This window comes from Anolis carolinensis, unplaced genomic scaffold (genome assembly GCF_035594765.1).
Source record: "Anolis carolinensis isolate JA03-04 unplaced genomic scaffold, rAnoCar3.1.pri scaffold_7, whole genome shotgun sequence".
In the NCBI taxonomy this organism is placed as follows: domain Eukaryota; kingdom Metazoa; phylum Chordata; class Lepidosauria; order Squamata; family Dactyloidae; genus Anolis; species Anolis carolinensis.
In genome coordinates, this window is record NW_026943818.1 from 22,878,757 (window position 1) to 22,893,930 (window position 15,174).

The 15,174-nt window shown below is 40.1% G+C and overlaps 1 protein-coding gene across 1 annotated transcript in view; it reads right to left on the minus strand.

Annotated features, from left to right (window-relative positions):
- rph3al (rabphilin 3A like (without C2 domains)) overlaps positions 1 to 15,174 on the minus strand; it is a 65,083-nt gene that overhangs the window by 18,574 nt on the left and 31,335 nt on the right. The window contains exons 7-8 of the mRNA XM_062958950.1: positions 10,357 to 10,443; positions 1,691 to 1,871 (exon numbers count right to left, since the gene is read on the minus strand). Of these exons, the coding sequence (XP_062815020.1) occupies positions 1,691 to 1,871; positions 10,357 to 10,443 (268 nt within the window). The remainder of the gene's footprint in view (positions 1 to 1,690; positions 1,872 to 10,356; positions 10,444 to 15,174) is intronic.

Consider the following 15,174-nt stretch of genomic DNA (forward strand, 5'->3'; position numbering starts at 1 on the left):
GGAGAAAATTCCAGACAAGCCTTTTATTATTATCACAGCTGATGATAAGGCAAAACAGCTGTAGGTACCCACTTCAGTGGATCTGTACCATGCAAATGGCCATTGCAACGTGTGCGTAGCAAACAAAGAATTTTATATCTTGGCTTATCTACAACTGACCAATGGCTGAGGGTCTTCCTCACCTTCCACACCTACTTGGCACAAGTGATACCAATGACCTAACTTGTTTACTCTGAGCTTTCTTCTCTCTCTGGAACTTCCTGGATAAAGGCACCAGCTCACAGGAAGGGGGGGCACAGGCCCTGTGTTGCACATACTATTTTGGTTCATACAAAGTGCTTATTTTGTCTATATAAAGGCTATATGATATATGCAGAGGCAAAGCTATATAGGTAATAGTTTACTATTTTTTCTGGCTTATGGTCCCTACACCATCTGAAAATTAAATAGGGCCTAGCTAAGCTCAACAAATATTGCCATGTGGGAGTGTACAATATGGCCCCTATACCTCTACCTGCAGTTGCACCTAAAAAAACCTGTCATCTCTACTGATTCTGTGGTATGCTTCCAACAAAGGTTATCACAAAGTTGCATTGGAGGACTTAGAAAATCCTCATGTTTTGGGGACAAACATAAGTGGCTCATTAGTAGCAAAGATGGCAAAACGTATTTGTTCTGTCTCCTAGGAGTTTGACTTGCATTGTCCCATAGTTGTAGGAAATAGCACCCTTTTTGTGTTTCCTCCAGGGTTGCTACAGACTCAGCAACACCCTGATAGTTAACCATCAACAGAGGTTTGTAGCCAGCCTGCAAAGCCTTTCCTGTTGTTGGCTTGCAAAAGTATCTTTTTGATCTTGAGGGCTGCCCCTTTTTCCTGGGGATAAAATCTCCATTTTAAAAAGCCTTTTGCCTTCTGCAAAATAGAGTAAAGAACTCAGATGTGCTTGTGTGGTCAAGCCAGGCCAGCTCAGACAAGCCATCGTAAGTACTAACCTCTTGCCTTTCAAACTAGTTTTGAGTTTAGATAGGGAAAGACCTGTGCTTTCTAAAATAGCAACTCAGCACTAGGGCAGAGAATATCCCAGGATTTCTCTGCCATTGGAAGAAGCTCTAACTACTTCGTCTCCAAGCTAGCTTTGAGTTTAGACAAGGAAAGACCTGCTCTTTCTGATATAGGGTAAAGAGCATCTTAGGATCTATCCACCTTAGGAAGAAGTTAACCCAGCAGCCAAAGGGAAAGGTAAAAAGAAACATCTGCATGATTTTATAAGTTGACTGTTTGTATTTGTAACCTCAACAAATTGTGCCAAGCCTGTCAAGAACTTTGAGAAAATAAAAATCTTGTTTGATGTCCAATTTGGAGTGGCCTTAGTTGCTGGGACTCCTGAGCTTCAAGGTAAAGCCCCCGCAGTCCACTCGGCAAAGAAAGGAGCACATCTTAATTTCAACCAAAGGGTGTCTGGGTGTGACGGCACAGTATTAATGAGGGAGCACATACAAACAGACAAGGACTGCCAGTTTGCTTTTGCCAGAATCTACTGGCGGTATAGGGCAGGCTGTATAATCACACATAGCTCTTGAAAGCTAGATTTGGAGGGAAGGAGGCTCTTCCATGATTCACATAAGTCCCCTTAAGACATGTTGCAGATATAGGAGTAGTAATATCCATCTCTGAAGTGCAGTAACTGACCTTTACCCCTGGCCCAGGTATAAGTACGACTGGGAGAGGCTCCCTTGGCCTCCAGCGTTGGCATCTCTGCATGATGAGGCCTCAGATGTAACTCTCCGGTTTTGCTGCTACTGCTGTTTTTCAAAGGCAAGATGTACTTAGGGAGACCTTTGTAGAACCAGGCGCCAGATCGCTTCCAAACCTAAATCCAATCGATAAAAATAAAAGACAGGCAGTCAATAGTCCGCTCCAAACATTTTACTGCTTTGCAAAAATGCTCCAGGTCAGTAAATATCTATGTTAAAAAGAAATAAGTGATTTATCTCCACATGCCTGTTGGATCCTTAAATTTAAAAAGCAACTTAAATGGCTAAAATTGGGCCCTAGTGTTGGAAACAGCAACCTTCTCAAGCCTCCACTAGTTATATGTTGTGTATATAATTCAGATTGCTTACCATATTATATACAGTAGAGTCTCACTTATCCAAGCCTCGCTTATCCAAGCCTCTGGATAATCCAAGCCATTTTTGTAGTCAATGTTTCCAATATATCGTGATATTTTGGTGCTAAATTCGTAAATACAGTAATTACAACATAACATTACTGCGTATTGAACTACTTTTTCTGTCAAATTTGTTGTATAACATGACGTTTTGGTGCTTAATTTGTAAAATCATAACCTAATTTGATGTTTAATAGGCTTTTCCTTGATCAGTCCTTATAATCCAAGATATTCGCTTATCCAAGCTTCTGCCGGCCCGTTTAGCTTGGATAAGTGAGACTCTACTGTATGTGTGTATTGGTATGCAATGTTACCTTAACTCTTTGTTGTGGGAGGGGCTACAGACCATGTGATCAGATCTGGGCTTGTTCAGGGCTCAGACTCTATTTTAGATCTCAGGCTCAATTGGACTTCCAGACTAGACAGAGACTCTATGAGACTCTCAAAACAGATTATGGACTGTTGATTATGAGAAAGATGCCCTGTGTTACCTAAACAGAGAAACTACCGTATATACTTGAGTATAAGCCAACCTGAATATAAACCGAGGCACCTAATTTTACCGCAAAAACCTGGAAAAACATTGACTCAAGTATAAGCCAAGAGTGGTAAATTTCAGAAATAAAAATAGATACTAATAAAATTACATTAACTGAGGCATCGGCAGGTTAAATATTTTTGAATATTTACATAAAACTGTAATTTAAGATAAAACTGTCCAACTCTGGTTAAATCATTAGTCTCATTTTCTTCTATGTAACTGTGCTTATGTATCCTTTTAATAATAATAAAGTAAAATAATAAAAATATTAATACTAAGAAATAGAGTAAAATAATAAATGTAAAAATAGATTAAAATAATAAATGTAATAATGATAATAGAGTAAAATAATAAATGTAATAATGATAATAGAGTAAAATAATAAATGTAATAATAATAGAGTAAAATAATAAATGTAATAATGATAATAGAGTAAAATAATAAATGTAATAATAATAGAGTAAAATAATAAATGTAATAATGATAATAGAGTAAAATAATAAATGTAATAATGATAATAGAGTGAAATAATAAATGTAATACAGTAGAGTCTCACTTATCCAAGCCTCGCTTATCCAAGCTTCTGGATTATCCAAGCCATTTTGTAGTCAATGTTTTCAATATATCATGATATTTTGGTGCTAAATTTGTAAATACAGTAATTTACGATACAGTAATTACAACATAACATTACTGCATATTGAACTACGTTTTCTGTCAAATTTGTTGTATAACATGATGTTTTGGTGCTTAATTTGTAAAATCCTAACCGAATTTGATGTTTAATAGGCTTTTCCTTAATCCTTCCTTATTATCCAAGATATTTGCTTACCCAAGCTTCTGCCAGCCCGTTTAGCTTGGATAAGTGAGACTCTACTGTAATACCAATAATAGAGAAAAATAATAAACCCCAGATATTAAACTATAGCCCATCAGAGAACCCATCGACAATGGCAGCCGCTCTTCTAACACACAGAGAGAGCCAATGAAGCACAACATTAACATGACAACAATAAACATTGCAAGACACCAAGTGGAAATTCAGCCTAAGAGCAAGACTCAAGCTGAGTGAGGTGGCTTTAAGAGAGGAAGAGAAAATAATAATAATAATAATAATAATAATAATAATAATAATAATAATAATAATAATTTTATTCTTATACCCCGCCCCATCTCCCGAAGGGACTCGGGGTGGCTTACATGGGGCCAAGCCCGAATAGAACAATAAAAACAAGACAAGAAACCAATGAAACCAATAATCAAACCATAAAAACAAGTCATAAAAACCATATACAAGATAAAATGTTAAAATCATGAATAAGGTTCAAAGAATCTAGGCCAAAGTGCTAAGAGTGCAAATAAAGTGAACGCCACGATGGATATAGAAGACACTCGGCACCCTCCAACCCCAACAAGGGTGATAATGGACCGTGCCTCCCGCCACAACGTGGCATGCGTTCCAATTTATTTTTTAATAGCGAGATCCCGACGAAGGGAGCTTATTAAAAACACATTTAATGTAGACGGATGAAAGCGAATGAAGTGTGGGCAAGCATTGTGAAAACAAAGCTATATCCAAAAAAACCAATTTGGCTCAGCCCCGCTGGTAAAGCTGATAATGAACTAAATGAGACGCATTGAGGCGAGGAGGCGAGGATCCGCTCTGACAAAGAACAAAATGGAAGCTTCGGAAATATTGCAGGCAAAAGAAATATCTTGCTTCGGTTAAGTGGCCAGAGTTTCTTTCCTTTCCTGTATGCGTTTTAGGTTCTCTTCTTCTAGTTGTGCTGTGGGCAAGTCTTCCACCAGAAGCAAGCACTAAGACACACGCTGGTAGATTCCAACAGGTTTTATTGTACAGAATACCAGAATCTTCTCTGTAGCCCATTTATATAGGGGCTCTCACATAACAGAGGGTAATTGAGGTTTTATGGCTGGCATCTGTTCTTTGTCAGCGCTTGCACTGTGTCCGGAGATGTCAAAGATCGGAGATCATGACAATGCGCAAGTTTGGATCTCAAACCACAAATATATTGGGCTGCCACATAGTGCCAGCAGTGGTTGGAGGGTTGTATTGCGCCAAATTGCTATGTGTGTGTGTGTAATAATAATAATAATAATAATAATAATAATAAAACTTTATTTATACCCCGCCACCATCTCCCCAATGGGGACTCGGGGCGGCTTACATGGGGCCATGCCCAGAACAGTACAATATAGCAAAATATAAAAACAACATATCATAATACAATTAAACAATACAATAAATAATCATGTACAGTGCAACACAAAATCAAAAAAAAAAAAAACCAAGTGCCGCATGAGACACTTAGTTAAAACTTGGGGTGAGAAAAGGATAAGAATACAACCACGGGGAACAGGGACATAAGATAGAAAAACAATCTAGAGGATAGATGTTGGGGGGAGTAACAAAAGAAGTGTGTAATAGTTACTCTCCGAAAGCACATCGGAAAAGCCAGGATTTTAAATCTTTCCTGAAGGCTAAAAGAGTGGGGGCTTGCCTGATTTCGATGGGCAGTGAGTTCCACAAATGGGGGGCCACAGCAGAAAAGGAAAAGAAATCCTGTGTAAAGAAATCCTTGCAAAGTTGCTTGCAAAAGATCTCTGCAAAAAGGTAGCTGAGCTTTTGCAGAGGCAAGCCACGCCTCAAACAATGTATCGGTTTGCTGGCAGATGGCTGGGTTTGTCAGTTGGGAATCTGGGCTTGCAGGGAGAGCACAGAAAAGACAGGCTCTCTAGCTACGGTCAAGTAGCAGTTTAAATATGCTATGCTGGGTATATTGAATGCTGATTGATTAGTTATTGATCCTATGCAACTACAAGGACATTGTACGATTGCTGAACTGTTTATTTGACTTCAACTCAACAAGTAAAGTTTTCTTTGTTCTTTTAATTCCTTTGCCTGGGTCTGAGTCTTTTGCACATGGTGTTAACTGGACGCTGCTGGTTCCGCTATACACACTCGCTAATAGGTTGGACTAGGACTTTGTGAGATCAGGATCCAAATCCCTGCCAGTCCTGTTCACCTTTCCAGCACCTTGTCAGGCTGAGCTCTTGAAAGCTATAAATTTGAGTTTAAATGAAAAGGAAATCAAGACATTCTTAGGTCACTCGGTATAGGAACCCCCTCCCTCAATGTTGGAAAAAATGGCAGAATTCACATCAAACCCACAGCGGAATGCAAAGAACTGTCAATGCGAACTTGCTAACTGGTGCGATGAGAGATTAGTCCCTTTTTTATTAGTGGCCCACACAATTATTGATTGCACGGTAAGGAATTCTGCCCACGCGCTCATTCTAACACGCTTCTGCTGCTTCCCGAAAGCTGGACAGCAGCAAGCTAAATGAGACAAGTGGGGAAATTAAATGAGCGCCTCAGTTCGTTTCATTACACACGAGGATTGCTGTGCAATTACATCCTTCGGACCGTGTTCTCTCGCCTCCAACATGTGTGACTTCCAAGACAGAGGAAGCCTTGACGAAGTCATCAAACTCGCCTCTCTGAATCAACAAGAATCCAAACTTTGGAAATGTTCTTTGGGCTTAGCACAGCGGGCTAAAACGCTAGCTGCAAAAAATCCTACCTATCAAAAGGTTGGCAGTTCAAGCCCGGGTCGGGGTGAGCACCGGGCGTCAACCCCAACTCCCTGCTCACCCGGCACAATGGTTCTCAACCTATGAGTGTTTTGGACTACAACTCCCAGAAATCTCAGCCAGTTTACCAGCTGTTAATGTTCTGTCACGTGCTGGGCCTGTAATTATTGTCTTTGTATAGGACGTATACTTTATGCCCAGCGGGAAGCCAGGGTGCCTCAAAGAGAGGTTCTTGAGGATTTTCCTGAAAGGGATGGTCTTTTGAGTCTTTAATGAAATAACAAAGTCTTTATTGTTGAACAAATAATAAATCTTCAAGGAGTCAAATAACACTTCAAGGTTTCCTTAATAAACGGTTGGCTTTTCAATCTTGTCCCCAGGACCCGCAATCGGCTTTGGGTAACTGTACTTTCTCTGTAAGAAGAAAACCGCCTTATAACCTCTCCCAGGCTGTCTATCATATGGGCCTAGCTGATGTGGGACCTACTACCGATTCCAAATGCGTCTGGGTATCGAGTGGACCTACCAGCCAAGGCTTGCAGATGTTTCAGCTGGGGTTCCGTGGATCTGTAATGCTGTTCTCTCTCTGAGGTTTCTTTGAAAACTTTAGGGCTGTTTCCATCAGAAGCTGTGAGGCTGAGAGGCTGTGAGCTCTCAGCCAGAGCTTTTGAGACTTTTCCCCTGGAATTTTTGTTTCTGTTTTCTCAGATGTTCTATATCCCCAGATGTTTTTGAGATATGAAGGTTTTCTACAGGACGAGCTGGTCTATGTCCTATAGTTTAGCTTCCTTAAGAGAGACTGACTTAAAAATGGCTCCTTCCCTCCCAGAGCCCTGAACAAGGGGTGGAACCAAACTTAATAATGATGGACAGGTGGCCTGCCCTATGACTGCAAACATTAGCAGAAAGAAAATAAAGTTGGAGCTTCTGGTACAGCCATACCAGCACAGTTAAGATTTCTAGGAGTTAAAGGTCAAAACATCTGGGGACCCACAGATTGAGAACCACTGACCTAGCAGATCGAAAACAGAAACATGAGTAGATAAATAGGTACTGCTTTAAATGGGGCCGGGCTGTGGCGCAGGGCTGGTTAGCAGCCAGCTGCAATAAATCACTCTGACCAAGAGATCATGAGTTCGAGGCCAGCCGTGTCAGGGTGAGCACCCGACAATTAAAAATATATATACAGTAGAGTCTCACTTATCCAAGCCTCGCTTATCCAAGCCTATTAATACATGTAATAATATAAAAGGGTAATGAAATTTCGGCCTAGGACAAAACAACAAAACTACACATCCCAGAAACACTAAACTTGGCAGCACAACCCCTCATCCATGCCTCTACATTCATACAACAAAAAGCTCCAGCTACTCCAGAAAACAGCCAGGCTTTGAGACTGCAAGGCTATTCACTGCTATTCCTCCTGGCCAACAAAGGATTCCCATAAGCCACAGCAACGCGTGGCCGGGCAAAGCTAGTGTAATAATAATAATAATAATAATAATAATAATACAGTAGAGTCTCACTTATCCAACATAAACGGGCTGGCAGAACGTTGGATAAGCGAATATGTTGGATAATAAGGAGAGATTAAGGAAAAGCCTATTAAGCATCAAATTAAGTTATGATTTTACAAATTAAGCACCAAAAATTCATGTTATACAACAAATCTGGCAGAAAACGTAGTTCAATACGCAGTAATGCTATGTAGTAATTACTGTATTTACAAATTTCGCACCAAAATATCATGATATATTGAAAACATTGACTACAAAAATGCATTGGATAATCCAGAACGTTGGATAAGCGAGTGTTGGATAAGTGAGACTCTACTGTAAATACAAGAAAATAATACATGTAATAATAAATAGATTAGAATAATATATATAATAATAATGAGATCAGAGTGAAATAATAAATGTATTAATAATAATAATAGAAATAGAGTAAAATAAATGTAATACAATACAGTCTCACTTATCCAAGCCTCGCTTATCCAAGCCTCTGGATAATCCAAGCCATTTTTGTAGTCAATGTTTTCAATATATTGTGATATTTTGGTGCTAAATTCATAAATACAGTAATTACAACATAACATTACTGCATATTGAACTACTTTTTTCTGTCAAATTTGTTGTATAACATGATGTTTTGGAGCTTAATTTGTAAAATCATAACCTAATTTGATGTTTAATAGGCTTCTCCTTAATCCCTCCTTATTATCCAAGATATTCGCTTATCCAAGCTTCTGCTGGCCTGTTTGGCTTGGACAAGTGAGACTCTACTGTAGTAGCAACAATAATAGAGTACAATAATAAATGTAATAATAATAGAGTAAAATAATAATGTAAATGATAATAATAATAATAAAAATAATAATAGTAAAATGAGGAGCCCCAGTTGCGAAGTGCGTTAAAACGCTGAGCTGCTGAACTTGCAGACCGAAAGGTCCCAGGTTCAAATCCTGGGAGCGGCTTGAGCGCCAGCTGTTAGCTCCAGCTTCTGCCAACCTAGCAGTTTGAAAATGTGAGTAGATCAATAGGTACCGCTCTGATGAGAAGGTAACAGCGCTCCATGCAGTCATGCCAATGGCCACATGACCTTGGAGGTGTCTACGGACAACGCCGGCTCTTCGGCTTAGAAATGGAGATGAGCACCAACCCGCAGAGTCAGACATGACTGGACTTAACGTCAGGGGAAACCTTTACCTTTAAAATAATAAATGGAATCATACCAATAATAATAGAGAAAAATAATAAATGTACCATATACTCGAGTATAAGCTGACCCAAATATAAGCCAACCAGGATCCTCACCCGAGTATAAGCCGAGGGGGGCTTCTTTAGTCCTAAAAAAAGGGCTTAAAAACTAGGCGTATACTTTAGTATATACAGTGTTGACTAAGTGACTTGAAGGTTGGGTTGCTGACCTGAAAGCTGCCATGTTCGAATCCCACCCGGGGAGAGTGCGGATGAGCTCCCTTTGTCAGCTCCAGCTCCATGTGGGGACATGAGAGAAGCCTCCCACAAGGATGGTAAAAACATCAAAAACATCCGGGCGTCCCCTGGGCAACATCCTTGCAGACGGCCAATTCTCTCACTCCAGAAGCGACTCAAGTTGCTCCTGACACGAAAAAAAAATTATTTGTACTCCCAGTATCCTCCAGTCACCAGGGCCACTTATTCTGCTAGCCATGGGGGGGATACTGGGAGCTGTACTGCTTTGGAGAGCCAGACAAATAGCTGCAGGAAAATGCCAGAGAAGCATGAGGTTGCAAAACATGCCTTGACCAGAAAAAAACAAACCAAACAAAAAAGAGGGGGAAAGAATAAGACAAATGAAGTGGGTGACATCTGGGTTAGTAGATTTTGTTGGAATCCTGATAATCTTGGGATCTACTAACCCAGATGTGGCCACAGGCAAAGTGTGGGTAACATAAAGCCATTGGTTTGAGCTCCCAAGAGAAGAAGTTGACAAAAAGAGGGGACTGTGTGTGCGCTGAGCTGCTGTAACCATGGGTTCTGCATTCATGAATTCCACCAACCATGACTTGAATTATTTTTTCAAAAAATAAAAAGCAAATCTTGCTATGTGCTGAGCATTAGACTGATATATAAGCATCCCCTGCTGCAGCCTCCACCATTTCACAGATCCTCTGGCACTACTACTGAGCTATAGCCAAAGCCCTTTTTATGCTGCACTTCTTTCTTCCCGCAGGAATTCCACTCTCTTTTAATGTAAGGAGCATTCAATTAAAGAATTTCACATCTGAACATGTAGCAAGGCAAAAAAAAATTGCACTTCACAACTGTGCAGCCTCGGAGGGTTTTATGAAGATAAAGTGGGCAGAGGGAAAACTGCCCAGAAACTCCTCGGGGGAAGGAAAAACAAGACATGTAAGTAAGAATAACTGGTAACCGAAATTGGCGGAGTTAGGATGCAAAACACAAGCAGCAAAGAAAAACAAGACAGAAACAAAGATCAATATTTGCAATAGTAGACCCTCATGCCGACCAGAGACAGACCCACCTCTCTGTGCTCACTGCAGATCTTGCAAAACCAGACAGGCCGTTTCTGAGCGTTCAGGGTTTCAATGCCGCACTTGGTGCACACTTTCTGGGGAAGGGAGGACACAAAGAACAGCAGAGAAATCATGAATAATAATAATAATAATAATAATAATAATAATAATAATAATAATAGGTAAAGGTTTCCCCTGATGTTAAGTCCAGTCGTGACCAACTCTGGGGGTTGGTGCTCATCTCCATTTCTAAGCCGAAGAGCCGGCGTTGTCCGTAGACACCTCCAAGGTCATGTGGCCAGCATGACTGCATAGAGCGCCGTTACCTTCTTGACGGAGTGGTACCTATTGATCTACTCACATTTGCATGTTTTCGAACTGCTAGGTTGGCAGGAACTGGAGCTAACAGCGGGCACTCATTCCACTCCCGGGATTTGAACCTGGGACCTTTTGGTCCGCAGGTTCAGCAGCTCAGCGCTTTAACACACTTCGCCACCAGGGCCCCCAATAATAATAATACTTTATTTATATTCCACCCTTCTCTCCAAAGGGACACAGAGCAGATTACAGTGTATAAACAAGCACAGGCAAACATTAAATGCCTTGTAATGAGACACAAATACACAGACAAAGGCAAAGGCTTCTTTCATTTCCGGCTCTGGAGGCGGTGCTCTTCTCCATTTACAATCCGAGGAGCCTGCGTTGTCACCTCCTGGTCATATGGCTGCCTGGAGCATCTTTTTGCCTTCTCCAGCCGAAGCGGTACCTATTTACCTACTCACATTTGCATGTTTTCGAGCTGCTAGGTTGTCAGGAGCTAGGGCTAACAACAGGAGCTCACCCCGTCCTGTAGCAGCAATATAAAAAAAAATCAGTTAAAATACCCGAATAAAAGGGACCTAATAAAATTCAGGATAGAGTTATTAGTTGATATTATTATTATTATTTTATTATGACACAGCAAACAAGATAGATATGCTGGTTTTCATATCACAAAATCACAAGTCGAACACTTCCCAAGTGTCTAGGACTGTGAGATTTATTTATTTATTATTATTATTATTATTATTATTATTATTATTATTATTATTTCATGTCAGGAGTGACTTGAGAAACTGCAAGTTGCTTCTGGTGTGAGAGAACTGGCCATCTGCAAGGACGTTGCCCAGGGGACGCCCGGATGTTTTGATGTTTTTACCATCCTCGCGGGAGGCTTCTCTCATGTCCCCGCATGGAGCTGGAGCTGATAGAGGGAGCTCATCCGCACTCTCCTCAGGTGGGATTCGAACCTGGCAGCCTTCAGGTCAGCAACCCAACGTTCAAGTCACAAGGTTTTAACCCACTACACCACCGTGGGCTCATTATTATTATTATTATTATTACCATGTAAGCCACTTTGGGTCCCTTGGGACCAAAAAATAATAAATGCATTAAGTAAAAATTTAAAAAAACGGGGCCAGGTAACACAAATTGGACAGCTCCTTTTAAGTTCAGACTAAAACCAAATCCCCACACAGTCACGCCAGCCGGCCTAGGAACCACCACGGATGTGAACTGCTTCTTTTTCAGCCCCAAGGAAACCTGAACCAATGCAGACAGGATTGAGAGAGGAGCTAAATGAGGCAATATTTCAAAGACAAGAGACGGCACTGAGGAGAGCAATGAGGGGAGAGACCAGCCAGCCTTCAATAAAGGAGGAAACACATGTACACAAAAATCAATCCTCCTAATGAGAAAACGGCGCTATTCCTCCACGGCAGCGGGAGGAAGAAATTAAGGCATCAGATTGAACCATAGCAGCCTCAGGTGGGGTTAATAGCTATCGATGAACACCGGGGAGGGGCAATGCAGCACCCAAGGGGGGAAAAGCCTTTGAATCCCACCATCCTCTGATGCCGTTATTGGAATAGTCAATTGGAAAGTTATAGCAGAATTGGGTTGCTGTGTTTTCCAGGCACTATGGCCATGTTCCAGAAGCATTCTCTCCTGATGTTTCTCCCACATCTATGGCATATTTCTCCCCCGGGCTGTGGTGGAGGCTCCTTCTTTGGAGGCTTTTAAGCAGAGGCTGGATGGCCATCTATTGGGGGTGCTTTGAATGCAATTTCCTGCTTCTTAGCAGGGGGTTGGACTTCCAACTCTACTATTCTATGATTCTATGATTCTATGCATCCTCAGAGGTGGTGAGGTCTGTTGGAAACTAGGCAAGGGAGATTTACCGTATATACTCGAGTATAAGCCGACCCGAGGCACCTAATTTTACCACAAAATATTGGGAAAACATTGACTCCAGTATAAGCCGAGGGTGGTCAATTTCAGAAATAAAAATACAGTAGAGTCTCACTTATCCAAGCTAAACGGGCCAGCAGAAGCTTGGATAAGCGAATATCTTGGATAATAAGGAGGGATTAAGGAAAAGCCTATTAAACATCAAATTAGGTTATGATTTTACAAATTAAGCACCGAAACTTCATGTTATACAACAAATTTGACAGAAAAAGTACAGTAGAGTCTCACTTATCCAAGCTAAACGGGCCGGCAGAAGCTCGGAGAAGCGAATATCTTGGATAATAAGGAGGGATTAAGGAAAAGCCTATTAAACATCAAATTAGGTTATGATTTTACAAATTAAGCACCAAAACATCATGTTATACAACAAATTTGACAGAAAGAGTAGTTCAATACGCAGTAATGTTATGTACTAATTACTGTATTTAAGAATTTAGCACCAAAATATCACAATGTATTGAAAACATTGACTACAAAAATGCGTTGGATAATCCAGAACGTTGGATAAGTGAGGCTTGGATAAGTGAGACTCTACTGTATGTAAATATATAACATATAATAATAATAATAATAATAATAATAATAATAATAATAATAATAATAATAATAAATTTATTTATATCCCACCTCCATCTCCCCCGAAGGGGACTCGGGGCGGCTTACAGCAAAATCGCATACAAAACAATACAAAATAAAATATGAAACATCAGAGAACATATCTAAATAAAATACATACAACTGTAGATTAAATCCATTAAAACTATAAAAACATCATCAAAGACTTATGCATAGAAACATGCTAATATATATTGAAAACACTGACTACAAAAATGGCTTGGATAATCCAGAAGCTTGGATAAGTGAGACTCTACTGTACCAATAAAATTACATTAATTGGGGCATCAGTAGGTTAAATGTTTTTGCATATTTACATTATGCTCAAATTTAAGATAAGACTGTCCAACTCTGATCAAATCATTATTCTCATCTTCTTCAATGTAAATGTGCTTATGTATCCTTTTAATAATAATAGAGTAAAATAATACATGTAATAATAATAATAATAATAAATACAGGAAAATAATACATGTAATAATAAATAGAGTAAAATAATAAATGCAATAATAATAATAATAATAATAATAATAATAATAATAGAGTAAAATAAATGTAATAGTAGCAACAATAATAGAGAAAAATAATAAATGTAATAATACCAATAATAATAGAGAAAAATAATAAATGTACCATATATTCTCAAGTATAAGCTGACCCAAATATAAACCAACCAGGACCCTCACCCCAGTATAAGCCAAGGGGGGCTTTTTCAGTCTTAAAAAAAGGGCTGAAAAACTAGGCTTATACGTGAGTATATACAGTATATGATTTTTTACGTGTATGTTTCCTGCTGTATTGGAAACTGCTCTGAGTCCCTCGAGGAGATAGGGTGGTATATAAATAAAGTATTATTATTATTATTATTATTATTATTATTATTATTATTATTATTATTATTATACCCTGCATTTTCAGTTAAACAGTTAAAACTCTTTAACCCAATTAAAAACCTGTTTTAAATTTCCCTACCTATTCACAGTAGCCTTTCTCCCCTTAGGTCCCTTCACCAGTTCTCAGTCTGGGCTTTTGGTTATTGTATTTTGGACTCTGCAATTTAATATCCCCCAGTTCTCAAGGACTGCCAAAACCATCTCTGAGTATTCATCGTCTAAGAAAGTCCTATGAGATTATACCTCACAACCTCTGAGGATGCCTGCTATAGATGTGGGCGAAACGTCAGGAGAGAATACTTCAGGAACATGGTCGTACAGCCCAGAAAATGCACAACAACCTTGTGATTCTGGCCATTTATGAGATTCATGGGCTTGCTTGCCTTAAATCCACAGGTGACTTGTAGGCCCATAAACACAAACCAAGTCCATTACTGCCCCCTCATGGACACTGGGGGAACTTTTGAATCAATTCATGTACAATACTGTACTTTTCAATGTGTTATCGAAGGCTTTCATGGCCGGAATCACTGCATTGCTATGAATTTTCAAGGTGTGCAACATTCACACTTGCCTCAAACAGACCAGAGTTCTTTCTTCCTCCTTGGACATCATTCCACAGATATATAAACCTCACTTGCCTAGTTTCCAGCAGACCTCACAACCTCTGAGGATGCCCCAGGCAGGAAGCAGCCAGGCCTTGAAGCTGCAAGGCTAGGGGTAAAGGTAAAGGTTTCCCCTGACGTGTCTGCCTCTGGGGGTTGGTGCTCATCTCCATTTCTAAGCCGAAGAGCCGGCGTTGTCCGTAGACACCTCCAAGGTCACGTGACCGGCATGACTGCATGGAGCACCCTTACCTCCCGCCAGAGCCGTACCTATTGATCTACTCACATTGCCATGTTTTCAAACTGCTAGCTTGGCAGGAGCTGGGGCTAACAGTGGGCGCTCATTCCGCTCCTGGGATTTGAACCTGGGACCTTTTGGTCTGCAAGTTCAGCAGCTCAGCGCTTTAACACACTGTGCCACCAC